The 27686-nt window shown below is 43.5% G+C and overlaps 1 protein-coding gene across 1 annotated transcript in view; it reads right to left on the bottom strand.

The window, feature by feature from the left end:
- The window catches only part of CACNA2D4 (calcium voltage-gated channel auxiliary subunit alpha2delta 4), a 164304-nt gene that overhangs the window by 106767 nt on the left and 29851 nt on the right, over window positions 1-27686 (bottom strand). The window contains 9 exon segments of the mRNA XM_030549257.1: window positions 1057-1135; window positions 3436-3522; window positions 3989-4063; window positions 6335-6415; window positions 6792-6869; window positions 10471-10604; window positions 11697-11775; window positions 13315-13428; window positions 26876-26965. Coding sequence (XP_030405117.1) covers window positions 1057-1135; window positions 3436-3522; window positions 3989-4063; window positions 6335-6415; window positions 6792-6869; window positions 10471-10604; window positions 11697-11775; window positions 13315-13428; window positions 26876-26965 — 817 coding nt within the window.

Raw genomic sequence — 27686 nt, 5'->3', positions numbered from 1 at the left:
ATAGAGCTCCAGTGAGATAACATCCAACTCTGAGCACTTCAGTACCAGAAAGATGGTGACAAATTATACCACAGAGAAAGGAAATGAAATGACAGAGCTGGTTGGATTGACTTAGAGTAAAACATATGAAGGCATTACATATGCAGGCAATACAAGGATGGGGGGGGGGTGAGAGGACAAGTCAATCGTCTACCTGTATTTGAATGGTGGGAACACAGAGGGTGGAGGAGAATAATTTAGGGAGGTACAAGAGCTATAACTAGAAGTAAATCATATGAAAGTAAGATCTTAGTTACACTAGGAAATGGCACCATTTCAGCAAGGGTTGTCAACAACTGGTTTAGTTGAATTGGTGTCGACCACTGTTTAGCTGTGAGCATAGACAAGGACAAGCTACAGTCAGCAGCAGCAGATCAGCTAAACTGATGGCTGAAGTGGTGCGATTTCCTAATGTAGATAAGGCCTTCGAGAGGGAAAGCTTCCTGGCAATGAGATCTGTAAGGCTGTGGAAGTGATGGATGCCCAATCACTTGGGAGATTACCGTAATTAAAACTACACTGAATGTAGTAATGGAAAACACACCGTGAAGGATAATCCTGCAGGAGTGGACTAGGTGACCTAATATTAGAGCTGGTTCAAAATTTGCAATTTTAGTAGGATTTTCCATAAAAAAATTGATGAAAATTTAATCCATGCTGATCAAAAAACCCTGAAAATCTGAGAAAAATAGAGACAAAATTCCATGAAAATTTTGGCAAAAAATACATTCTGATTTTTTATCAGTCTGCCTAATATATCTTTTCCATCTCTGAATGCCTATGATTTCATGGATTGTTTCCTCTACAGAGATGCCCCCAATAATCTATGGACAATATTTGCCTGGACACACTAATGATCTGTGAACCACTCTTTGAATTGAACAAATTATAATATGTAAAGTGGTATATTATTAAAATCCCCACACAAAATGCTGAGCACTAGGTTTGCACCCTCCATAGATCTCCACCATCCATTTCCCACCTCCATTCCAGTTGTGACCTGAACAGGACCAGGATTTCTTACCCCTTTATCCACAGGGACCTTCACGTCCATAGCAAGGTAACCCGTTTCTCCATTGATCATTGCTGTTCTCAGCTGAACAGGGGAACAAATTAGCATTAGTGCCTCTGACTAGATAAGGACAGGATGTGGAGTGGTTCATAATTCATATAGGGGAAGCATCTACTGAGAAATGACTGGTTCCCCTTTTCCACTGCCTTTTCAGAGCTCTTTTATGAGCAGTTCAGAAGACTCACTCAGGCAGGCAGGTAAATGCCATATAATAATATGGATTATTAGTATTTAAAACCTATAAAGATGGCCTTGTCATTAAGGCCAAGGACTTGGAGGGAAGCTATCTGCCAGTCTTGCCACAACTGCACTTTGTGACAATGAGCAAGTCACGTATTCTCAATGTTTGCACAGCACTAGGAGATCCTCAGGTAGAAGGCACCAAAGAAACACAAAGCAATATTAGTTCTTCCAGAACAACCTCAAAGCTCTTCACAAACTTTAAAACTAAAGTATCAAATCATAAGCTGCTCCCACAAACCCTTTCACCTGCTATTGAAATGCAGTCATTTCTGGAGTGAAGCACATCTGTTTAACAGAGCACTGCAACACTATACAACATGCTGGGACAAGGAATGAAGAGACTATTCAGCTGTGAAGATGCATTTATGTAGACACAATGCAATTTTGCAAGGACACCACTTCTTTTGCCCCCTCCCCCCCCCAAAAAGAAAAAGTAGTGCTAGGGATCTTTAATGACTATAAGACCTTGGTTTCCTAGCTAATCTGTAAGGTGGCACCTCTAGCAGCCCAAAGCCTCCTAGTATCATGCTAGGACATTGGTTCACTCAGAGTGGAGGTGGGCACCAACTGACTTGGCAACACAACTTACTGCAGCATCTTCAGTAATTCAGTGGTGGTCTCCCATTCAAGTACTGGGTAAGCCCAAGCCTACTTAGCTTATAGGATCTAATAAGACCATTGTTCAAGTTGCTACTGCTGCATGCTTCGGTGTACTAAAATCAAATGCTTAATTACCCACTGAGCATGAAACAGTGACTACCAAAGTAAGTCTCTCCTAGCCAAGAACATCTGACTTAAGGCCCGGGAGGCTTGGGGTATTCTATGATCTGACTGAGCCTGCCACAGTCTCTCTGGGCTCTAAATTGTTAAGATACCTGTCATAGGCAAGGGAACTAGGGCTATGGGGGGTGCTGTAGCATCCTCAGCCCTCCATTCCCATGGTCCCAGCTCCCAGGCCTCTGTGCCTGCCCCGAGCTGTGGCCCCAGCCTCAGTCTCCTTACCCCTGTCTGTGTCCCTCCCTTCTGGAGCTACAGATCGGGGGGCGGGGACAGGGGACATAAACAGAGGTAAGGGGGGTGCAAGGTAAAAAGTTTGGAGACTATTGCTTTACAGTTTCCTTAGCTGGCTTTCAGCATCCCCACTATAAAAAGTGTTTCAGCACTACTGACACCTGGTATTTCATCCATATCTTCCATGTGATCCTGGCCTTGCAAAACATTTCCTTCCCAGCACACAGACTGCAGTGGACAGTGAAAGGAAAGGTTAGAATTAGATGGCAGCAAAATTTGTATCCAGATTTTAAACCCCTCTATTGTTTAGGGTAAGATAGCGGGGGCAGGGGACCTGATTCTCCCAGTATAGTGGCTGTGCTCCAAAGTTAGGACCTGAATCGGAAATTTCCCAGAATGTACTTATTGGAGCTTTGATCTCCTCCCCACATCCCTCCCATCTTATGACTCCAGATACATTGGTCCCAAAGAGAACAAGAAGCAGGCTCAAGTGAGAAACCATCAGAACTCGTGTAGTGCCACCCCAAGCAACACAAAGTAGAGGGAAACTGCAGACCTAGGGTATATCTACACTGCAACTGGGAGGTGTGATTGCAGCACATGTAGACATATCTGAGCTACCTTTGATCTAGATCAAAAGCTAGTCCTGGTAACAATAACAGTCAAGCTGCAGCAGCATGGGAGGCTGCCTGGGCAAACCTTGTCCACCCGGGACCTTGGATACACTCTTGAGCAGCCATCACCTGTGCTGCTGCAGCTTCATTGCAACTCTTACTTGACCTAGCCCCAGTCTAACTACCTAGCTAGATCAAAGCTAGTTTGGCTATGTCTACACCTGCTAAAAATCACACCTCCCAAATGCAGTGTAGATGTACCCTTAGAGGGGGAGACAAGGACCCTGTATGGGAGTGGGGAGGGGATGTTTCTCTCTGCAGGGACTCACCCTCTGCTTGTAATGATCAGCCTCTGACAGAAGAAATCAAGAATTGCTACAATCTACCATAAGGATACCCCACAGTAACTAGGAGAAAAGGGCCATGAGCAGACTACAATCCATTTCTGATACTCACTATTTCATCTTGGTCTTCCCACTCCACTTCAGAGAGATCCACACTGTTGTAGTTTGGTTTGGGCTTCAGCTTCTTTCCCTCTCTGTACTGGATTTTATAAAAGAAACAGAGGAAATGGAGCTCTAATTTTCCGGGCCAGCCCTCTAGCACGTCACGGTCAACATTGCATTGATAAAAGAGAGAAGCCACATTTATTTTGATTGACTGGCGAATGAGTGTTCAGATGCAGGTGTCATCTTATCCTATAGTCATTACATTTCCTGTGTGTGCACAGGATCTGGAGATGTGAGCATTACTGTGTGCTACAGGCCATTTCAGGAGCAAGGGGCTAGCACAGGGCTAGGTGGGCTTGCACGTAACTATATAGGCTGGTTTATGAGAATATGTTTTGGTAATTCATATAAGGAATTTGGTGAGCAGAAGGTTTATAGCAGGAATCCATGACAATGACCTGATAGCCCTAGTGGTTGTATAAAAACATGAGATACATTAATCTTCCTGAAAGCCCATGGTTTTAAATCACAACAGTAGTAAGAGCATCAGAATCACCTACCAAAGGTCGGAGATCTGGGTGTGAGAGGATGTAACCGTTGTTAGTGTTCAGAAAGGCATATCCATGGACTCCCAACTGTATTAGAAAAAGGTATTAGAATAATTAGCCCAATCTCCTCTCCAGGGCTCTGATCCTAAATGACTGATTTCCTAGCCATCAGCTGCTCTCTGGGTAGCAAGAAGAGTCTTACTGAGTATTTCTGTGCACAAATGGTTAGCGAGGCATTGATGAGGTAACTGATTTGTGCGTGTAACTGCAGTAAGTATACAGACAGTGAGTGACTGACAATTACCATTTATGAGGTAGAATTAATTTTGGTATCCAGGGCACTCCTATACTTAGAATGTGGGACAATGAGGAACACTATGGTAACAGTGTCACAAGTATTGAGGCAATCATCAAAATTTTCATGGTGGCCACTGTAGATGCACAACTGGGTGTGGATCTCATAGCTCATCTTTCTGGAAACCAAGCCCAAAAGGGTGTAGAAGGAGCACTGTCACCTTCTGAGAATCCTCTGTGGCTGAGTGTGGCTCTGCTGTGGCCTGAGTTAACAATGAGGTCATTTAAACAGCCCTGTCACAGAGAGGCCAAAATACTCTGCTTGATAGTAGTCTCTCTCTCTTTAATAAAGCCTTCTGAAAGGAGTACTTGTACCAGCTTTAAAGGCTTTTACCTCAGAGTCCAGCTAAAACTTAACAAAAGTCTCTATGTCCCAGCAGCAGCTCCTTCTGCTGTAAAGCCTGAGGCTTCTCCATTGCCTGAAGAGCCCTATAATCTTTCCTCTGTTTTCGCAGGGTCTTTCCCAGGCCTCCTTACCTGGAATGCTTTTGCCTAGTCCAGGCTCTCTGGAAGCTCTCTTCTTCTGGAGCTTCCTTTCTCCTCAGGAGTCCTTGTTTAACCAACGTTCCTTTTACCCTACCCATGTGCCTAATTAACTGCCTTCCAGTTACTCAGTGACTTAAGTTCTCCCAGGGGAACCTGAGGTGTCTCATTCCCCCTTGTGGAGCCTGTCAGAGGTACACTGGGATGAGCCCCTGACCCCTTCAGAGGGCCATCGACCCTCTGACAAAGGGAGTCTGCATCATGTTGCAGCGCTGCCAAGGCCAGACCCAGCAGAGGTAAATCCAGCATTGTGAGGTACAAGTACTGCTTAAGAGGTGACATAGCCTAACAAGATCAGGCAATGTCGCACTTGGCCTCAAGGTGAACTCTGAGAGAGTGACCAATCAGATCAAGTCTGCCTACAGTATATATTTCAGCCAATCCATAGGGTTCTTAAAACTCAGGTATAATTTGCATTTGTGAAGACAAGAATTATCTATTGGAAAAATGAGTGCCTCAGATACCTCCATACAGATGTCTATTGTTTGATAGTGATTGTGTGGGTAATTATCAGACAGACATTAGGTATTCTAGTGTGTGCAAATACCCACCATTGGTTTGGTCACACTTATAGGAACAAAAAGTTTGAACCCATAGCTCAAGTCACATGAATTTTAGCGTAATCCCCAGCAGTCACTGCTGTCAAGGTGACCCCTAATGGAAATTCACTACAGGGACCAATTGACATTGTACAGAATTCTCAGCACAAACCTAGTAAAGCAAAGTATAACAGGCCTCACAGAGAATAGCACTTTCCCACAGAGCCTCATTAAAAATTAATTTTTTCAATTAGATTAACGTCCTTTTAAAACATATTTTAAAAGCAACACAGAGCTGGTGAAAGGGGCTGGCTTAACAAGTCTGGGGACTGAAATCCCTTTTAACCACAAAACGAGTACAGTGCAAGCAGCAATAGTGCAAACTTCCTCAACTTTCCCTGCCAACAAATCTCAACATTGACTTGGAGAAAGTCACTCTAGGCATGACAGAATAGTTCAGTTTCAATTGTTTGTTCTATCCTTGGCATCTCTCCCAAGAGTGTCAACAGTGATGCTAGTTGTGATGGTGTCAGCCACGATGGTGGTTTTAATCTACTGGGAACTGGATGGAAACTACCAGCTTTTTTTTAGGTAGGCCACCAAAGAGTCATCCCACGGTGACAACTGGGCCATTATTATCCTAGCATGCATTCAAGCTGGTGTTCAAGATTTAAAAAATCTAGGTCCAATTAACAATCTGCTAAGACATTCAGTTTCTTTGTTTCTAGAGTAGTCTACAGGCTTGTCATGGTGAATGACAACTCCCCAGGTTCTGTCAAGAAACCAGAGGATCCAAGCTTTATATCTGTGGTTACACCTCTATGCACAGTAACTGATTATTCATTGGATTATGCCTGTGGACAAGAGATTGGGCATTTAGCTATGTATGATGACAGATGGTTTGCATTAGCTTGGATCTTACCTTGTACCGTGGAGCCAGTTTCAGTAGCTCCCTGAGTGGGACATCAGAGCCCACTACACCGAGGAGAATGCCATGAGATCTCTAAAAAATAAAGGAGAAATTGTTCTCAGAAATGAAATTCTGTTAGCGCTCAGCCTGCCTTCACCTAAACATGGGCAAATGTCATTGCATCACTCTTCCACAGTGAACAGTCAGGGCTTGAGTGGGGTCTGTGCATTTGGTGCTGGGCTGGTCTGAGATGGAGGTGAGAAAACAAGATGAAGTTTCCTAGTTCAGTGATGCTTGAAGAAGGAAATATTCAGAGGGAGGGACAAATGATCACTTAGAGAGTCAATAAATAGTCAAGAAGCTTACTAGAGCCACCACAAAGCCTAGCTTCTGGCGTTAGAAGACTGTAGACCACCTCAGCACCATTTACCTGCCCGAGTTCCAAGGAGACTGCAGGTCAGCACTATACTTACGTTATCTTCTTTTTTGCTGAAGACCGCATAGCTACTGTTGCATGACAGCAGCTTTGAGCTTGAGATGCAAAGAGCTGTCACAGGACAAAAGCAGTGTGTTAGCAGTGTAACAGGATAGGGAGCCACCATCAGAAGCATTAGGATTCCAGGGGCACCAAATGTTGAATGAATAATACAGGAAAAAAAAAAGCCCTGTATAAAAGCACATTTCTGATCTTCCCTAGGAACAATGCTCCTTGGTGGGGAGAGTGATCAGCCTGGGATAAAAACCATTGAAATTTGTCTCAGAAAAGGGCATTAAAGACCTAACTTAATGCTACAGAGACAGGAATCTTTAGAAATTAATACCCATTATGCATGTCCATGCCAAGTAGACAGACATAGGTTCAAAACACAAAAACATGCTTAAATACAATCAAAGTGCACGGACAATACAAATTATAAGAAACAACACAGACATGGTCAAAACTCATGGAACACACAAATCACATGTATAAATATACCCCAAACAAATGTATACAGCTTGAATGAGAAGCATCACAGACAAATGCTAAAAAGAAAGCGTGCACAGAGCATATTAAATGCACTCATCACACGTGTGCCTAGGGACTGCTTACAGAAAACTGCAAATATAGAGCTAAAAACCTGATATGAACACAAAACATACTTAGCAACACCCAAAGACATGTATATAGGAAACAGCACAAACACATGCAATGTGATGTCAGAGAGCCCTCAATACTCTGTGAGAAAGACATCTAAGAACACACAAAACAAGGAGAACATATAAAGTATACAAACACGTGCACAGGAGTCTCACAGACATGCCTAGCTAGAAAAGTGACTTTCCTTACTTGGCACAGGAAGCAAGTCCCTTTATCTCCCATTTGCTAGATAAGCAGCTCACCTTTGGCAAGGTCAAAGTCCTGTGTCCCTCTCCCTGTGCAATTCTGGGAACCATAAAGGAGCCAGCCATTCTAGACAGTACGTTGATGAAGGGGTTGAAGCTGGTGTCTGCCTTATTGAGCTGGCACATTCTGTTGCTGCTCTCACATCTGGGTGGATAGCTCTTATTCACAGTGGTCTTATGGCTAACAAAGCACACGTATCTCACAGTGACACACTCTACATATGTAAAAATACATACAATGGACTAAACTACTGTACAGCACAGGGACTCCCTACCTACTCTCATTCAATAGCACAGCTCTCCAGTACATTCAATGTTACCACTTCCTTCCTGACACACAGCCTCAGTGCTCCTGCCTTCTCCCCTCCCTGGATGTACGGTTCAGCAGTGACTAGATGAACTAGCACAGACACACACCAGCCAACACAATGGGAGTGGCACGCTCACAGAACACAGCACAGGTGGTTACCTCCTCAGATTGTGGCAGCTAGCAAGAGACATGGACGGATAAATGAATGAATGAATGAATAAATGCATACATGAATTAATGAAAAGCATGAGAAGTAGCAAGAGCGGAAGACAAATGCAAAGCAGAAAAATGAGACAAACAAGAAAAGCATCAGTGGACAAAACATCACTGCAAGCTCTTGTTACAAAATACCAGAGCCAGGGTATACAGAATTTGCTGTGTAGGAGGGAGCACTGTTGATGGTTTTGCTCAGCACGCTCGGTAACTAACTCACCAATACCTCATGTGCATAGTATGCTTGGCAAAACACATTTCCTCTGTTGCCCCCAGAGAGCAGGTACATCCCAAGGAAGACCTCCATGTTCAACCACAGAACAGAAGTGAGGACCAGCCTTCCCAGGGCATAACTAGTGGTGTCTCACAAGCATGAATCAGTGCAAAACCTGTATAAGTCATCCCTTTTGGAAGAGTCCTATCAAATTTAATATGAGTATTAGTCACATTTCTATAGAATTTTTAAGCCAGCCTGTAGAATTCTAGAGCAGGCACAGCTATTCCACTGGTTGGTTCTAGAAATTCTATAGAAAGGAGATCGTTCTATTTAAAATTCCACAGGTTTTTAGAGTAATTTCTATAGAATCCTATTGGTTTCATCCCTATTAAAGGACTTTTCCATGAAGGAATATATTAACTTTTCTCCTTTCTCACTCACCTGACTCCAGATCAGTTCCATAAATCTCAGACAACCATTTTCTCTTGAGACCTGATCCTTCTCAGGACACAACTGCCACCCACTAACCACCATGCCTTTTAAATAGGCCCCATTTAAATCGGCACATTCTTAAAACCTGTAGCAATGCCCCGTTGATGAGAAAGAAGCTCTATGCCATCCTATGGCAAAGAGGTTAATCTAAGGGCATAGTGATTGTTTAGTTAGTTATGTCAGGAGTGGAAATCTACACCATTAGGCTCTTTGACTTGGCTGCATGTTCCATGCTGGGATTATTCATTTTCTTTCCCTACTGCCTTGAAAGTGGAATAAAACCAACACTGCTACAGTGGACAGAGGCTAATGAATTGAGAGGACTAAATATCATATCTTTATCCATCCTTTTAAAACGACTCTATTTCCTGCTCTGAATCACATTTCTTCAGTCACTGTGTGAATCCTCTCAACATCTTCCCCTCCTCTGACACCTCTTTGGGGTCAGAGCATAGTCTGTAATTTGGCTCCTTCCTAAGGGCACCTACTCCACTTGGAAGTGGTCAAGGCCCCCTGGTGGCTGGGAAGCATCTGGAGAAAGCCTTGTCACTCCTATGTTATAGCCTGTTCTGTGGTGAGTGCTCCTAGAGAAGGAAAACACCAAACCCAGAATCTCCTGCATGAAGGTGCTGGGATCACCAAAAGCAGAACTGGACTGCTCTTTCCTCTACGAAAAAACACAGGTAAGAAAATGACCAAGGAAAACAATTCTATTTGCTTGAGGAAGGGTGGGAGAAGGGGTCATTCATACCCCACTCCTCTTAGTCTCTCTTTTTACTCTCTTTTGATCTCAAAGGCACATTGTTGTGGCATCCTTATTTCCAGAACATCTCAAGCCTACCACTAGTGTAGGGCACAAACAATGGAGCAGCCACATAAAAATGTTGAGGTAGCAGTGAGAGGATCCAGCCTGCAGCAGCAATGGGAGGACCCCAAAGGAGAGTAGAAGGTTATGGGGCACCCTACGTTTTGTTCCCTCACAATGGCTGAGAGGTATTCCCTCACCCCAAGAGTTGAGCACGCTTGCCCTGTAATCATGCTAAATCTTGCTAGCGCAGAGAGCAAAGGAACAAGCTTGACAACCAAACTGAAATCTATCTTCCTGTGTGACAAACAGCATGGTGTGAGCTGAGGAAAAGAATCTCCATGACTCATATCCTGAGCTGTAACTAATCTCTGTTCTGTGAATAATCCTTTATAAGGTACCCTGAGTTAATGAAGAAAAGAAACACTACTTAGGTCATGCTGTACATTTGTAATTAGCCTTGGTTTCCTGGCTCACTGCATACTCTCAAGGAGACCTGAGACTTTCCATGGAGGATTCAATTCCAGGATTGAGGGGAAAGAAACGCTGCCTGTCTAAACAGGTGCAGAGCTCAGTAAATTCTGTAAATCAGCTGATTCCCAGTTTTACAGTATGTTCCTATTTCTGAGGGATCTTCCAAGAGATCCAGGTGTCACAGCCCTGATTTCCCCCGCACCTTCACTTAGCCCTTACTGTCTGCTGATTGAAGCTTATCTCAATGTCCTTACCGCACTGTCCATGTAGGCTTCAGTCCATATGATGTCATGATCATGGTTGATGACCATTGGACGGCTGAGCACATGCAGGTATTCCATCACGTTCTCCTGAACATCTGCCAGGGTGGAGATCTGAGTGTAGTAGCCTGAACGAACAGAAACAGAAACCTGTCACTCTCCCAGTGTCCTCTCCTGAATTATTCAGGCATGTTCATTTGAATTAAAAAAGCAAAGTGTCCATTCAAACCTATTTGGGACCCTTGGGTCTTTGTTTTCTGTGAATAAGTGAGGGCTTAAGTATGACAAGTGAGAATACTCACAAAAAGTGAACTTTTAACTCAAATGCTCAAATATTCACCAAAAGCACTTTTAAATTACAGGACTAACCAACAGCAGGGTGAATGACACACTGCAAATTTTACACTTGAATATTTGAATTAAAGTCCAAACTTTTGTCAGTTAGATACATAAATCATCAAACCAGGGAACAGAAATAATATCATATGACTTGTGAAACCAACCAATAAAAACTTGAATTCAGACGATCCACAATGCATGAACAAAGAATTATTTACTGACAATCATTTTAAACACCACACACATATAAGCATTTCACAATCTGTTTGTAGACACTTTGCAGACAAAGACAGGTAAAACTGTTTATTCCTCCAAACCCTGCTCATGGATCCTCACCCCATTGTGCACCTGCATAGGGAAGCCATTTACTGGCTTATATGTGAAAGAATCATTCAGCCCTACTTTAGGGTGCAAAGTGGCAGCATTTTGTGCCAGCAATAGCACCTCATAGTTTTAAGGTGGGAAAAGTGAGGAATACTGGGATCAAAAGGAACCAATGGCAGAATTTTAGGTAGACATACATAATGCCATTTGGCCAGGACTCGGGTTCACCTTCTGCTCTTGTGAAAAGGGCCATGAAATCTTTAAAAGAAAGGATGGCAGTTTTATCACTCAGCCATAAGATAGCATGTCCAGCAACACAGACACAGTGCTGCTTAACACCATGATAGGGAGTCAGTTTAGTACTGATCAAGGAGTAGCCTCAGTGAAACACCAATAGCACTCCTTGCAGCAACTGTGTTTTCCTCAGAAGTCTCCCATCCAAGTTCTAATTGGGTGCAAACTTTAGTGTATGAGCTCTAAAGAGATCTCAGTCCCAGAATGCATGATTGCAGTCTGAATGTGACGTGTATAGTGGGCTAATTGTTCACAGACGTCACCTTTGTTGTTGCAAGCTATCCATTTCACATTTTGTGCAAACGTGACTTCCCTTCCAATGAGATAAGTGAAAACTCGGACCTGTGCAACAAGAATACAGATGTAAGAATTATGCAGAAATCATCTCCCATTTTCAACAGTGCCAAGTCAGTCCAAAGAGGTGTAACATGCTACCAAATCAGAATGGTAGTGGCTTGACAGGCATGTTACAGAAGTGTAAATAACTATGCTGAAGGACAATGGAGAAATAGGGCCCTGCCTTTACACTGATATGGTTCTCTTATTCCATAAGGACCTCATTATCAATCATAATTAACCCAGCCAGCCAAGTAGCAATACATGGAGGCACGGAGTGTAATCATTTGGAGATGAGAACTCAAACACTGAGCTGGTACACGCTGGATTTTGTTTTGGGAACAGTTGTGGAGAGGTTTGATTAACAAGCCAGAAGCAAGCATTGTGTTTGATTTCGCAGCAGCAGCCAGATCCACATGCGAGTAGCTTCACTACTCAAACATTCTTAACCCATGGAAATATTTAACCACATAAAGCAATTAACGGGACACTATCAGATTAAAATGCATCTGTTTTCAAAGTGTTCTCATTCATGTGATCAATAACAATTTACCTTATTTAAAATGAAACAATATTAAAAATCAAATTTGCTTTTTGTTCTTTCTGCTGTTTATTTCCCTTGTGCCTTTCCCTCAGCTTGGACAAGGAAAACAAATGAGTTACTTTGGTTTAGAATCAGCTCTTATTCTTTTTCAGCTCCAGGTCCTGATTCAATAGCACAAGGCTGTAACGACTGAGTTCCAAATAGAGCTGGTTGGGAATTTTTTGACAAGATAGTTTTTTGTCAGAAAATGCCGACTAGCTGAAATTGAAACTTGTCATGGGAATGTTCCATTTCCAATGAACTTCCTCAAGAAATGTTGCTCAGGTTCTCTGTGATATCCAGGTACAAGTCTCTGCCTGAACCAGGCAGAGCAAGGACTACGAACCTGGGTCCCTTATACCCAGGTGAGTGCCCTAACCAGCAGACTATTGGCTATTCCGGGGTGGGTTGGTGTCTGTCTGTCTATTTTTTCTTGGAAAAGTCTTGGGTTCATCCCAGTGTATAACAGGACAATATCTTGAAATCTCAAAAAATTCTGCAGGATAGGAAAAACCCAACCTTTTCCACCCCATTCTATTGTAAATACTGCATAGAGATGTTCAGTTATTTATTTATTTAATAAGACATGTTTCATTCTGGAGGCTGGAGGAGTTTTTATTTGTTGTTGGTGGTTTGCGGCTTTTTTTGTTTTTGTAAACCAGAAAAATGTTTCTATTGTCCTCAGCTTTTGAAATAGCCTTTTATAAAACCTCCTCCCCACCCCATTCCTGCCCAACACGCACACACATATTTTGGGCCAAACTTGACCTAACAGTGTCCCTTTAAAATCACAGCACCTTTATAATCCCCTCACCAACCTATTGTCTAGCTGCTCTGTGTTGTATTTACAGTAGGAAGCATGTGGAGGCGTGGGTATGTGGTGCTTTCTATTCACTCCATGCCAGGATGGTCACTTTCCTTCCCCGCCCCTGCCCCCTTTATTCATCCCTTTTGAGACAAACCTTACGATCAGGCCAGTTGTACTTTTCAAACACAGATTCATAATCCTCCACAGCTCCGTCTGTGATCAGCATGATGGCTTGGTTACACAGGCCTCCTTGCCCAGCCTCTCTGAACTACAAATGGAGAGGAACAGCAGCATTAGTATCCTCAGCATTACCATAGTTCTTATTGCTGCACATTTATTTATAACAGGCCAGATCATGAGCTCCTTACTGAATCTTACCCAGGCAAAACTCTCAATGACTTCATAGAGCATTTTCCCTAAGTGAAGACTGAGTTTTGGTGCTCTGTAAATTTTTTATTTATACAGCGCCTATCATCATATGCCGTACCCAGGTGCTTTACAAAAGTTAAAACAACATGAAAAAAAAAGAGTGCTGGGCACTAGCCTTATTGCCTACTTCCCTGTACCATGCATGTTTGTAATACGCAGGCATGGAGTGGGCGTAAAACACCACCATCCTGAGTTGGTAGCCATTGGCACTCACTTTGTACAACTCTGAAAGAGCACAAAAGGTGCAAGCTAGTGGACAATCCAACCCAATGTCTCAGGCACAGCCAGTCACTCTTCCAAGGGAAAAAAGGAGGACAAAATGGTCACAGGTGGATATGATGAGCACAGCAGAGGACCTGGTATGTCTCAATAAGTGATATTTAATATGGAGTATAATTATGCTAAGAAAGTCTACAAGCTGTATTTTTAAATGCAGACGAAGAGGTGTGGAGTGGGTGTCCCCAAAGAGCAGGCTGGGAAACTGCCTGCTTAGCCAGGAAGATAAACTTTTGAAAACTGGTTTAACTAACACCCCTAAAAAACCTGCTTCCTCTCCCTAGACCATCAACCTGAGGATAGGGAACACAAACTGTTGTTGTGTGTCTCTACCTAATTGTGAGTGGAACAGACAAGTAGCTGGTGCATACAATCCTGAATGAACCTAGGATACACTACTTTGTTAGTGAGGGGGCAATTTACTGTGATAATACGCCAAATTCACAGGATGAGCACCTTTTGTAAGAGACATAGATGTAATAAGGAATTCTGAAAAACCCTTTTAACCATCAAAGCACTCAACCCACACCCACAGCTTGAAAAACAGGTCCTGAGAGACTCACAGCTTCTCTAGATTAGGAAAGAGGTCGAGGTTAGGTCAGGGTTAGCAAATGTGTTGCTAACCCCCACCTAACCTGAAGTTTTTTCCTAATGAAAACAAACCCGAAAAGAAGAAACCCAGGAAGACAAGGAAAGGGGTTGAATTGCTGGCGGCTGGCCTCTGACAAAAGAAGTTTGGGGAGTGGACATTGCTGTCTAGGAATGTAAAGTATTTCCTTCAATTGTTCTGTGACTGAGGTGAGAGCACCTCATCTGGTGTATTTTATGAGAAGTTTAAATTTAAATATATGTTCTTCATACTGGTTCTTTTTGATTTACTACAATTTTCTCTCTATTTTCAATACAATATCATAGGCTGGTTTGGGTAATTTCTCTCAGGCTGCGCCACAGGGAGCAAAAACCCATAATCTCTAAAGGCTGATCCACACATCATTTTGTACCAATGTAACTACATCTGTTTAGAAACTGATACAGAAACCGATCCCCTGACAGTGGATATAGTTATACTGGTATGATGGTGTCTATGCTGGTAGGTTTTATTACTTTAACTATACCAATACAGCTAGAGTAGAACAAAAACTGTGTGTAGACCAGCCCATGGGAGAATAAGCAAACAGAAAATGATGTCTGAGATTCTAACTTCACTCTGAGATCTCAGTCCAAAAGGGCAGAGGTATCCTCTCCCATCCAGTGTAAGTGAACACAACAAAGCTGCCTAAGGACTAAAGAGGAAACATGTACTGATGGGGCTGGGAGGTGGGGCAAGAGTATAGGTGACACTAAGCCTTAATACAGCCTTAATAAGCAAATGCCCTCAGGAAGGGAGCTTCCTAGAAGGGGTCCCAGATGAAATCTTGGGATGGAGAACAAAGGCTTGAGTGACTACTTCTCCAGCTAAGTGCCTTTAAGGCAAATGGAGTCAAGAAAACTTAAAAATTTTATTTAGTACTAGCAAGACCTTGAATTTAATCTGTTGATTATCAGCAACCAGTGCAAACTGCAGAGGCTTTCCCTGCATCAAGGAGTAAAAATGATAAGCTTCTTGGCCGCAACCTCTTGATTTCAAGGAGCACCTCCTCCTCTCACAAACCATCATGATTGGAGCAATGGAAGGTCTGTCCACTGAAGACTCACATAGATCAAAATGTAAAGGAAGGAAGACATGATAGCTCTGTAGTAAAGATAAACGAGAGGCAAGCAACTGCATGAAACAGAGCATGTGTGGGAGACTAATTTAAGGCTGACTAAGAGTGTATCACAAGAATAATGGCTTTAAACTAAAGAATGGCAAATTCAGCTTAGACATAAAGAAAAAGATTAAGAGCAATATCAGCAACATAGACCATTGGGCATGGGGAGAGAGTGCAGAGTCTAAACTGGTACTTGTGCAGCGCTTAGAGTTTAACCTCTGAAATCCCTTCCATATCTAACCTTGATTATTCTGTATTTAGATGGAAAAGTATCTTTACCAACCTGGGTAGTATGCCACTGCACCTATCACCTCTAGGATCAGTGGGACACTCCTTGTGTCAGCTCCACATGCTTTCATTGCTGTAGTCAACATTGACACCGTCACTCTCATGTCACCACTACCAACATCATCTGCCTCAATAACATCCTCCACAACATTGCTTTCCTCAGTGCCAACACCATTGTGATGGCGCCATTACTGCCATTGACCTCATCATTATTACTTTCATCATAACCGCTGCTACTATCACATCACCACCATTTTATACCACCACCAAAGCCACCATCTCTTCCATCTCCCTCATCAGCACCCCAGTACCACCAAAGTATTGGTTATTCTACCACAATGAGAGAGGATTGGACAGCCCCTACTTGACCACTGTAGAATTTCATGTGTAGAACTCTTTTCCTCTTCACCTATGCAATAACCCCTTTACTCATGTGGTATTTTTATTGGTTTTTATAAAGTAGTTGTTATATTTATTTACTGTGATCCAGTATGCAGAACCCTGAAGGTCTCAGCAGGAGTGTGAAGCATGGTTTATAAATAATAATATTATTATTATTATTATTGGACCACATGTGAAGGTCTTTGCTTAGTTTTTAAATGAGCATAGAAGACCCAACTCCTCTGCCTCCCTCCACATAGCCCACAGAGCCCAAGGTTTTCAGGTGTTGCTTGAAAATGAGGAAGTGGATATTGAGATGGGTGTCCAGGGGTCTGGACCTTCACACCTGCAGGCCAACACGGAAAAAGCATCTCTAGAGTCCACTTGAATGATGGTCAGATTCCTAAAAGGCAGGAGGCATCAGAGATACCTATCAGGAAAAAAACTTAAAGTGGAGGCCTGGAATGGAGCCATGCATCAGGAATGATGATGCTCCTAGGTGCAGATGGAAGTTAGAGATAAAAATGTTAGAAGTCATTGAGTTATGTTACAACACAGGGGAAATCAAGACTGAGGTCTGCTATAGAGTCTCATTGTATTAGGAAGAAGGAAGGGGTGAGCTACACCTTGAACAGATTTCAAGGGTATCCAGATGAGAAGCAATGGTCGACTTTAACTACCAGTACTTAGATGTCTCTTACATTAATACAGCGAAACCAAGATCATCCAACATTTCCTTGAATTATTAAGGGGACAACTTAATATAGCTTAGTTTAGATCTGATCATGACCAACAGGAAAGAATTAGAGACCTGGAAATTACAAGTAATGTGGGATCCAGAGACCTTTTAATGATACTGTGCACAATATTAATAGGGGAGGGTGAAATCATCAGCATAACGATAATGGAGGTAAAAGGCAGATTTTACAACCAACAGTTAAGGTCTGCTCCTGGAGGTCTTTTTGCAATGCTCTATGGGGACTACTTAGTTGTAGCAAGTGAGCAGAGGCTATGAGCAGGCACCATTCAGGTGGAGTTCTAGGTGCAATCCTTTGCACTGAGTGGAAGTAAGTCCCAAGACCCTTGAGTGTAACCATAAAGGTGCCCAAGAGAGTGTGTGTGTGTGCACATGTGTGTGGACAGGGGAGGGCACAGAATGTGCATATTTGAAGAGATATAAGCTTGCTTAAGTGTAAGCAAATGAGGCACTTAGCTATGTGTTTCCCTCTTTGGCCATAGTCTTCTTACCAGGAGTAACAGTCATACTCAGATTTATTCAGGATCAGATTCCTCTGCATTCCCTGTTTTGCTCAACATTTTTTACTTTGCATTTATAAGTGCAGCACTTTGCATCTGTGGCATTCAGGACCAAGACCTTAGTAGGTGGTGTCTCCTGGGGAAAGAAACTAAGGGACTCAGGGGAGCTGGAAGCTAGCAGAGCAGAAAAAGAAAGCAAGGTAAAAGCGGGACAAATAAAAACCCACATTAAAAAAATGGAAAAAACTAGGCAATTGTGTCTATGTATAAGAAGACATATCCTGCAAAAATCAACGGCACAAAATAAAGCACTGTTAGCAAAGGATGTAAAAAAGAGCAAGAAACTTTATAAATACATATAGTAAGAAGCATGAAAACAAGTAAGGAAAGTATAGGTCCACAACTTATAAAGGCTGGAGAACAAATAAAAGAGAACAAGAATCTGGCTGGAATGCTTAATAACTGCTTTGCTTCACCCTTAAAAGGGACAATGGTGACAGGACAGACAATGCAGAAGTAGGTAAGAGAGAAAGGGAGAGTCACAAGGGTTAGGTTAAAGACTATATAAACTGGACATATTCAAATCAGCAATGTCCAATGGAATTAAAGCTAGAGAGGTGAAAGAACTAGCATAAGGCACATCTGGTCTACCTACAACAATGTTTGAAACCTAACAAAGAACAAATGAGTTCTCAAAAGAATGAAGAAAAACTTGCTTTCAAAGGAGGATGGAAAGTTCATCAGTAAGTTGAGCGTCAATATTTGGTAAGTTACTAGAACAATTAATAATACAGTTAATTTGTGAGCACCCAGAGGAAACACAGATAATCAGAAAACCCATAGGTTGCTGGTTGAATGAAATGCAATGGACACAGCATACTTCTACTTCAGTAACTTACTTAACATCCTCTGATTTGATATTTAACTAGAGAATGTGGCTGAAACAGAGAAATATGATAGATACACAATTGGCTAGAAAAACAGAACAGAGAGGGCCTAATACAGACAAATGCAAGTTTGCAACCTTGTAGATGCAGGTGCAACTTCCAGGAAAGTTTCTGGGTTAAATTCAGGGCTTGGCTACACTGGAGAGTTGCAGTGCTGGTGGTGGGTTTACAGCGCTGCAACTTAGTAACTGTCCACACCTGCAAGGTACGTCCAGCACTGCAACTCCCTGGCTGCAGCGCTGGCTGTACACCTGGTTTGCTTGGGGTGTAACGATTGCAGCTCTGGTGATGCAGCGCTGCTCATCAAGTGTGGCCACCAAAAGCGCTGTTATTGGCTTCCAGGGTATTAGGAGGTATCCCAGAATGCCTGCTCACAGCAAACCAGAAGAATGGCTGAACTCCGAGCTCCCCCGAGCTGCTTATCTAAAAAACAAACACAGCTCCTGTTTGCTGGAGAGAGCGGAGGCAGGCAGGGGAATTGCTTTGGAAGGTTCACAGCTGTTTGCTTGAAGAGAGAAGTCACATGGCAAAGGGGGAGGGGGGAGTCCGTGTTGAGCAGCTGCTTATGTGGTCTGAAGGCTATTTAGGAGTGCATAATTTGCATTTAATGAATAAGAGAGGGGTGGGGGAAGGGCTCAAAACTTTTAAATTGATTGCTAGTTGGTGATGTGCATGTTCCAGTCCTTAGAACTTGCAAGGCAGGGAGCTGACAGATCCAAAAATCCACTCTCTCTCTCCCCCCCACGGTCCCCCTCACCCCCCTCTTTTGAAAAGTACGTTGCAGCCACTTTAACGCTGGGATAGCTGCCCACAATGCACCACTCCCAACAGAGCTGCAAATGTTGCAAATGTGGTCACACTGCAGCGCTGGCAGCTGTCAGTGTGGCCACACTGCAGCGCTTTCCCTACACAGCTGTACGAAGATAGCTGTAACTCCCAGCGCTGTACAACTGTAAGTGTAGCCATACCCTCAGTGATGAAATAAACAGTGGTGTAAACTGCAAAGAATAGGTAACATGCATTGATTTGGCATTCAGTGGAAGATATTCTGATTTAGTTTACGCTAGTGTAAAGCCAGCATAACATCTTTGTAAACACTGTGCCTGTAGCTCCCTAATGTTCAGAGCAGTGAGTGGAGTTAGGGTCACAGTCAGAAGTCACACCAAGGGCCAAGCCAGAGTCATTAACTTAGGAACCAGGTGTGGTAGCAGGAACAGGGAACAAGGCAAAGCAGCAGGAAACAAGGACAAGAAGTAGGAACCCAGCAAAGAGGCCAGGACTTGGTCTCAGGGTGTCTGGACAGATACTGGCCTAACAACTAGCTGCTCAGACAAATAGTATGACAGGAACAAGAAATGTTATACCCAGTAGAGCCCAATCAGAAGTCTGCTGCTGGTCATCTAACCTCACTGAGTTGGCGGCGGTAGCCTCTGCTGGTGGGATATCAGCTACAGTTCCCTCATCTCATCTTGCAGTCCTGTGGCACAGTGGATCAGGCTGTTGCTTATGTGAGGGAACATAACCCCCCCCATCTCGTTGGATAGAGCTTTGCAACTGTTTATATGGGATCTTGTCTTGCCACCAAAGCCTTTTGGAGGTTGCTGTCACTGGTGGTCTTCTGTGCCAGGGCCTTGATTGAAAATAGTAATCTGTTAGTCCCTGCTGTAGAGCCTTGCCATTGACGTAAGCATCTGTGATTTTAACATATAATATTGCAACAATTATATGCTTTTAGCTTTATTAGTTTACAGGCCATGCAAGCTAAATAAATGCAAAATAAAAGCCATGGTTTTAGTTCTCAAAGAAACTTGTTCATCTGCATACTGTGGCACTGGGTGTGGAGAAACTAAATATGAGCAAGCGGGGTATGGAACACTGACAAAAGAGGAACTAGGAAGGGAACAAGGGGTCACTTATGTGCCAGCTGCTTTAAGCAAAATATAGTATAATAATTATTGCATGCTTACGGTAACTGCAAGGTGGAGTTACAGAATGACCAGCTCACCCACTGCCAAAACGCATGATATATGTTAAAATAGCTTGCTAATTTGTGATATTAATTTACCAAAAAAGGACAAATAACTTGTGTAATCAATATGATGTTTTGCGGTTTTAACCTTTATAAGCTTGGTGAAAATTGTAAGGGGCAGAGCAGCCTACCCCTTGCATGGGATTACGCTGTCTCTCCCTGTATGCATACTTGTAATTTTGTAGTCTTGTTATAACAATAAAGGTGCCTCAGGCTGTCTGATCCAAAATCAACTGGGTGGTGGTCTTTTCCACAACACTTAGCAACCCTCTAGGCCTGGGTTTGAGACCACAGGTGCCTGATTCTGCTCTCTCATGCTTGTGTAAAGCAGCAGTCTCCTAATTGAAGCCATGATGTTGCAACAGATTTCCATGAGTATGAAATCAGCATCTGGCCCAATGAGGGTAACTTGCACTATAGGGGTCAGATCCTTAGCAGGATACCGCCTCAGTGGAGCCACACCATTTTACACCTGCTGAAGCCCTGGCCCTGTGGGAACAGAAGGGCATGAAGCAGGAGGTAATGAGGTACAGCAGACCCTTCCCCACTAACTAACTAACACTGTGCCATGCCTGACACTTCCGCACTCAGCTCTGGCATAAGGAGGCACAAATTCCCTTGACCTCAGAGCTACACCAGGAGCTGTGTTTGCGCCTTGTAAAACACTACATCTATGTAAATTACACACATTATCAAATGCAAGTTTGGTGCCAGTTACACACATTTTTTGGCAAATTTACACCCAACATGTATATAACTTATCCCCCCATTTATATCACTTCAGAATCTGACCGAGTTCATGTATCCATTTAATTCGTTAGTGTCAAGTTGAGAGGAGGTTCTGAATGTGATCTAATAGGAGCAGAGACTGACTCAGGTTTATACTGGGCTTTCCATGGGCAGCTTATGCCTTTTCCAAGATCAGGAAAGCAACCTTCTTTAATCCCTATTTCCTTTGACAGGTTTCAGAGGAGTAGCCGTGTTTGTCTGTATCAGTAAAAACAATGAGGAGTCCTTGTGGCACCTTAGAGACTAACAAATTTATCTGGGCATAAGCTTTCATGGGCTATAACCCACTTCATCAGATGCATGGAGTGGAAAAAACAGTAAGCAGATATAAATATACAGCACATGAAAAGATGGGAGTTGCCTTACCAAGTGGGGGTTCAGTGCTAAGGAGGCCAATTCAATTCCTTGCAACAAAGCCCGTTGCCAGCTCTGTCTGCATATCTATTCAAGGGACACCATCATAGGACCTAACCACATCAGCCACATCATCAGGGGCTCGTTTACCTGCACATCTACCAATGTGATATATGCCATCATGTGCCAGCAAAGCCCCTCTGCCTTGTCCGGTTTGGCCAACGTAGAGTCTTTACGCAAAAGAATAAATGAACACAAATCAGATATCAAGAATTATAACATTCAAAAACCAGTAGGAGAACACTTCAATCTCCCTGGACACTCAATAACAGACTTAAAAGTGGCAATTCTTCAACAAAAAAACTTCAAAAACAAACTCCAATGAGAAACTGCAGAACTGGAGTTAATTTGCAAACTGGACACCATCAAATTAGGCCTGAATAAAAACTGGGAGTGGATGGGTCACTACAAAAACTAATTTCCCTCTGCAGAGACTCACACCTTCTTGTTAACTGTTTGAAATGGACCACCTTGATTGCATTGGCCTCATTAACACTACAAAAGTGATTTTCCCTCCCTTGGTATTCACCCCTTCTTGTCAACTGTTGAGAATACTCACTTCCACCTTAATTGAATTTGCTTGTTAGCATTGCCCCTCCCCGCCCACACTTGGTAAGGCAACTCCTATCTTTTCATGTGCTGTGTATTTATACCTGCCTACTGTATTTTTCACTCCATGCATCTGATGAAGTGGGTTTTAGCCCATGAAAGTTTGTGCCCAAATACATTTGTTAGTTTCTATGGTGCCACAAGGACTCCTCCTTGTTTTTGCTGATACAGACACACAGCTACCACTCTGACAGCTATTTTTAACACGATAGCACAAGCCCTGCAAGCCTGAGCCTCTAGACCCAGGCTCTGGGACTTGCTGTCAAGGGATTTATTTTTGCTATGTAGACATACCCTATACGTGTGACTCTATGAGATTCATATGAAAAGAAATAGAAATCGGTTTATATAGGAAGGATCAGTAATGGGCACAAATACAGAACAAGAGAAAATGAATCTGTAGTCTGTTAACTCAAAGACTGCATCCCAGCTAGGAAAGTATACCCCAGGGGCAGATCAACTCAATATGAATTAACAATGTGAGACTGATGAAAGAGAGGTAATTGCTCTCTTGGGAGGCATTAAGAGGAGTATTATGTGTCAAACATGCAAGGTAATTATTCTGCTCTGGTTGGCACTTGGTAGGCTTTAACGAGAACACTTCTTTTGGTTTAGAGCACCATGTTTCATGGAAGACAGACAAACTGGAGGCAGTTCAGAAGAGAAGAACAGACAGGATAAAAAGTTTGGAAAAATAAGCCCTATATGGAAAGATAAAGAGAATGGGGCAAGGCAACCCAACTGAAGAGAGACAAGGTAAATGTTTACTCACAGGTAAGCAATACTATCTGGCACTTACATAGCACCTTACGTGCCAGGATTTCAAAACAGTTTATAAATGTTAATTAACTAAGCCTCACATCACCCCTGTGAGGCAAGTTAATATGATTGTACCCAATTTATATATGGGTAAATCAAAGCAGGGAGTGTTCAAATGATATGTCCAAGGTTACATAGTCAGTGAAAGTGCTAGGAATAGAACTGAGGAGTCCTGACATCCAGCTACCCTTTTCTACTCATGAGACCTGCAGTTCTCAAACTTTAGCAACACGAGGACCCCCATTTTGATTTAAAATGTTGTGCCCCTCCCAAGCTCCCGCACTCCACCCCTTCCCCCAAGGCCCTACCCCCACCCAGCCTCTTTCTGCCCCTTCAACCAAGTGCACCACAAACCTGCTCCTCCCCCTCCCTCCCAGTGCCTCCTGCACCTTGGCATGCAGGAGGCTCTGGGAGGGAGGGGAGGAGCTGAGGGGAAAGAGTTGATCAGTGGGGCCCACAGACCCCCTGGAGTACCCTTGTGGACCCCCAAGGGTCTGCAGACCCCAGTTTGAGAAACACTGCACTAGACCGTTCTTTTTCAAGGGATCAGTTATTCTCAGTCAGCAAGAAGCAATGGCCAAGGCTGCCAAAAGTGACTAGCCTCAATTCCTGGGTGCTCAATGTGAGACACTTTAAAGGGGTCCGATTTTCAGAGGCTGGGGGCTCACCAAAAATTGAGGCTACCGTAAATCACCAGCCAGTTTTGAAAATCTTGGTCCAGGAGCTTAAGACACAGTTGGGATTACAATTTAAACAGGGCCACCCAGAGGATTCCGGGGGCCTGGGGTCTTCGGCGGCGGGGGGCCCTTCCGTTCCGGGACCCGCCTCCGAAGTGCTCTGAAAACCTGTGGCGGGGACCCCCTGCCGGCGAATTACTGCCGAAGCGGGACCCGCTGCTGAAGTGCAGCCTGGTCTTCGGCGACAATTCAGTGGCGGGTTCCGGAATGGAAGGGCCCCTCGCCGCTGAATTACCGCCGAAGATCGGGTTGCACTTCAGCGGCGGGTCCCGCTTCAGCGGTAATTAGCCGGCGGTGGGTCCTTCCACCCCGGAGCCGAAGGACCCCCCCACCGGCAAAGACCGGGAGAGGAAGAAGCTCCGGGGCCCAGCCCTGCAAGAGTTTTCTGGGCCTCCTGGAGCGAGTGAAGTACCCCGCCCCAGGGGCCCAGAAAATCTCTCGTGGAGACCTTTGCGGACTCCGGGGCCTGGGGCAAATTGCCCCTCTTGCCCCCCCACGGGCGGCCCTGAATTTAAATACCACCGAAAACTCCATGGACCAGATTCTAGGTCTTTCTTCAGCCCCTTTATGTCACTTGGACAGTACAAGGCTGTCAAGCTGGTGTAACTGACTTCTTGAGGATTCCCGCTGAAGAGGGGACATCCTAGAAAGGTATAGAACTGCTAACTGTTCTCCTGAAGCTGTTCTACACTGTTCCAAAGTAGCCCTTAGCTGTCCCAGAAGTGTGGGAATATCAAGGAGGCGAAATACCACCTTTTCTCCAACCCCGGCTCCTCGTCCATCATTGAGTGGATCTCGAGTGGGCTGGAAAACCTGGGCCTATAATTTTAAAAACAATTGTGCTAAGGAGTAGAACCTCCCTTGGCAATTTGTAATCATTATCATTATAGATAATCAGGGCTACATTAGACACTTGGAGCCAGATACTCTGCTGTTGTGAATCAGTAATTTCAATACATTAATTTATTCCAGCAGAGGGTCTGACTGGTTTTAGTGAGGAGTAATTTTGTCACCATACACAGGGATGTACTAGATAAGTGACCACTAGAGATGTATTCCAAACAAATGTTTTTAGCATTAAATCTTGACTGCTTCCCTCATCCAGATCATCCTCTTCCCATAAAGCATCACCTTGTAATTACCACTATCTCATTATCAGCATCAGAATGAAAACACCAGATTACCATTTTCACACAACAGCTCCAACCACAATTAGTGCTAATACTCCACTCTATCATCTCAGCTCCTGCCATTACTCACAATAACATCCTTGGGCAGAATTTTGATCACACTTTCACTATAGAGTAAATCAGGAACAGTTCCACTATAGCCAATGGTGCAAAATCGGTGAGAGTGGAAAATCAGGCCAAATACATCAACACCTCTAGTACATGGCACAGTTAACCTCACCACCATATTTACTCTCAATAACACCGTCTTGTTAGCATCATTTCTATCATCTCCCAGGTTGTCAGTATCCTTAGTAGTACTCCAGGGCTGCAGGTGCACTTAGAAGAGTGGGTTACACTGGGACTTTCTTTTTTTTAATATCCTTCAGCAATCCTTAAGGAACGAGGCTGAGTCATGCTTCTGTGTGATGACTACTGAGGTCCCAGTTGCTCACATAACATAATGAATCTTGCATGACTGTCATGGGCATAGAAGGTGATTGGAACACCTTGGATGAGTGTCACTGTTTTATTTTACTTGTGGTATTTTCCATATGAATCACTGTGTTGATCCTTGGGAAATTAAACACAAAAATAAACCGAGACGTAAAAACAATCTAATACCTTAATCATAATGACATGTACCATTGCTCACTAATACCCTTCATTATCAGAATGATTGCTATCATCTTGTCATTTATATTGTCATCTCTGTAGTGACATTTTATGTCACTACAACCAGCATCATCATATCACCAGTATCATTATATTTGCTAGCAACACTACCAGCTCACAGCTATTGAAAACATAATCACTACTAGCTTCTTCAGAGTATCTCTCAGTATCACAGTCAGCACTGGGAGCTTCTATATGCTGTTTGATACTGTCATGGATTCAACAGCACGACAGGCCTGATTGGGAGCATGCTCTCGTGGATGTACTCCACTGACTTCAGGAGACTTACTCCTAATTAACACTGGTGTACATGAGATCTGAACTAAGTCCTATTAGTTTCCCAGACAATATGAGATGTGATAGGAGGAGAAAATAAGGATGAGATTTTCAACAACGCTTAGTGTTGGCCTGTCTCTGCTCCCATTTAAGTCAAAGAGATTTTTTACCCAAGTAACTGAATTTGGCTCAGTGAATACAGTTGGTTTAATTATGTTATTTCAAGCCTTTTTGTTAAAAGGCTGTCTCTGTCCCCCCTTTTGGAGTGGTAGCCGTGTTAGTCTGTAGCAGTCTGTCCCCCTCTTCCTCCTTCTGTCATTTAGCTAGCAGTCAATCACTCATTTTCAGGCACTGGTGAACTGGCACAGCACTGAAATATGAAGTAATAAGCTCTGATTAAATGGACTGAATTGAGCATCAGCACCGAGGGACATAATTATGGATGATTCAAGGCACTGGTCTATGGGGTCACTTTTCCCTGGGGTCACTATTTATAGCAACTGGCTCTATGCCAGCTTAGCTATCCACTTTTCTTTGGCATGGCAATGCCCTCTTTATTACTAGCCTCATCAGGAGCAATGACAGGTTTGAGCATTTTAAATAAATTAATAAACAAACAGCTCCCTAAAGTCAGAGTGCCCAAGTTCATCATCATCATCATCACCATCACGACCACCACCATCCATGTCAAAATCACAACCATGCTGCTCATCAGCAACTTTTGGCCCTGTCAGAAAGTGTTCATGTCACTGCACTAGAATTCCCCCTGACAGATGCCAGCTGTACAGCGCCATGAGACACGCAGAAGAAGTGGGGGGCGGGGAGGAGTGAGCATGCTCTTTAACACCCTTGACACAAAAGGCTCTTACCTCCCTCAGGATTTTGAAGGATTCCAGCACAGCTTTATTGACGGTCCCCACTCCTTTTGCCTGCAGCTCATCCACCAACTGCTTAAAGTGCTAGCATGAAGTGAGAAACACATGGCAGATATGAGATGCGGACAGAAGGAAGGCAGAATTCTCAGGTCAGGGGAGAGAAGGGTGACACAGGGCCAAAGAATCCCTGTATTTCAGGGCACATGAGTACTCTAGATGGCTGAGCAATCTTCCACTATATCATCTACAGATATGAAAGTCAATAGGCTACTCCAACAACAGTTCTATCATGGGGCACCCATGTTCACATATGTGCTGTACTATAAGCTGCTGCACAGCAATTCATAAATAACTGCCAGAAATAGCAGCACCTCTCTTTGGAGATTTGTCCTTTGCTGAGGGTGAAACACAGGGGAGTTTGGTAAAAAATGTGGACAGAAACATTCTGAAAATGTTAACTATGGACTATGGGGACCATGTGAGTATGAGCCACCTCCACAAGATTGAGAGTGAGAGAAACAAGGGAGACATAATCAGAACTAAAAATACATCCCAGCCGGGAGGGAGGTGCATCTTGCAGCAGTCAGATGCACAATGATCACCGTAAGGCTGCAGCTGCTCATCACTCCCAGATTAGAAAAGCAGCTATCAGCAAAGAACACTGAAAAAGTGCCCTACGAAAGGGGGAACCTAGACTGCAGCGTTCATTGGTGACCAGACATTTAGTGGGAAAGGGCTGAATTCCCACTTTTCTGAGGGTCAAGGATGTGAATGGAAGATCTGAGCTTTTAGAAATGACACATGG

The sequence above is a fragment of the Gopherus evgoodei genome, chromosome 1, assembly GCF_007399415.2.
Source record: "Gopherus evgoodei ecotype Sinaloan lineage chromosome 1, rGopEvg1_v1.p, whole genome shotgun sequence".
NCBI classification, from domain to species: Eukaryota; Metazoa; Chordata; order Testudines; family Testudinidae; genus Gopherus; species Gopherus evgoodei.
The sequence above is the reverse complement of the archived record's forward strand: the minus strand, read 5'-3'. Positions and strand labels throughout refer to the sequence as shown.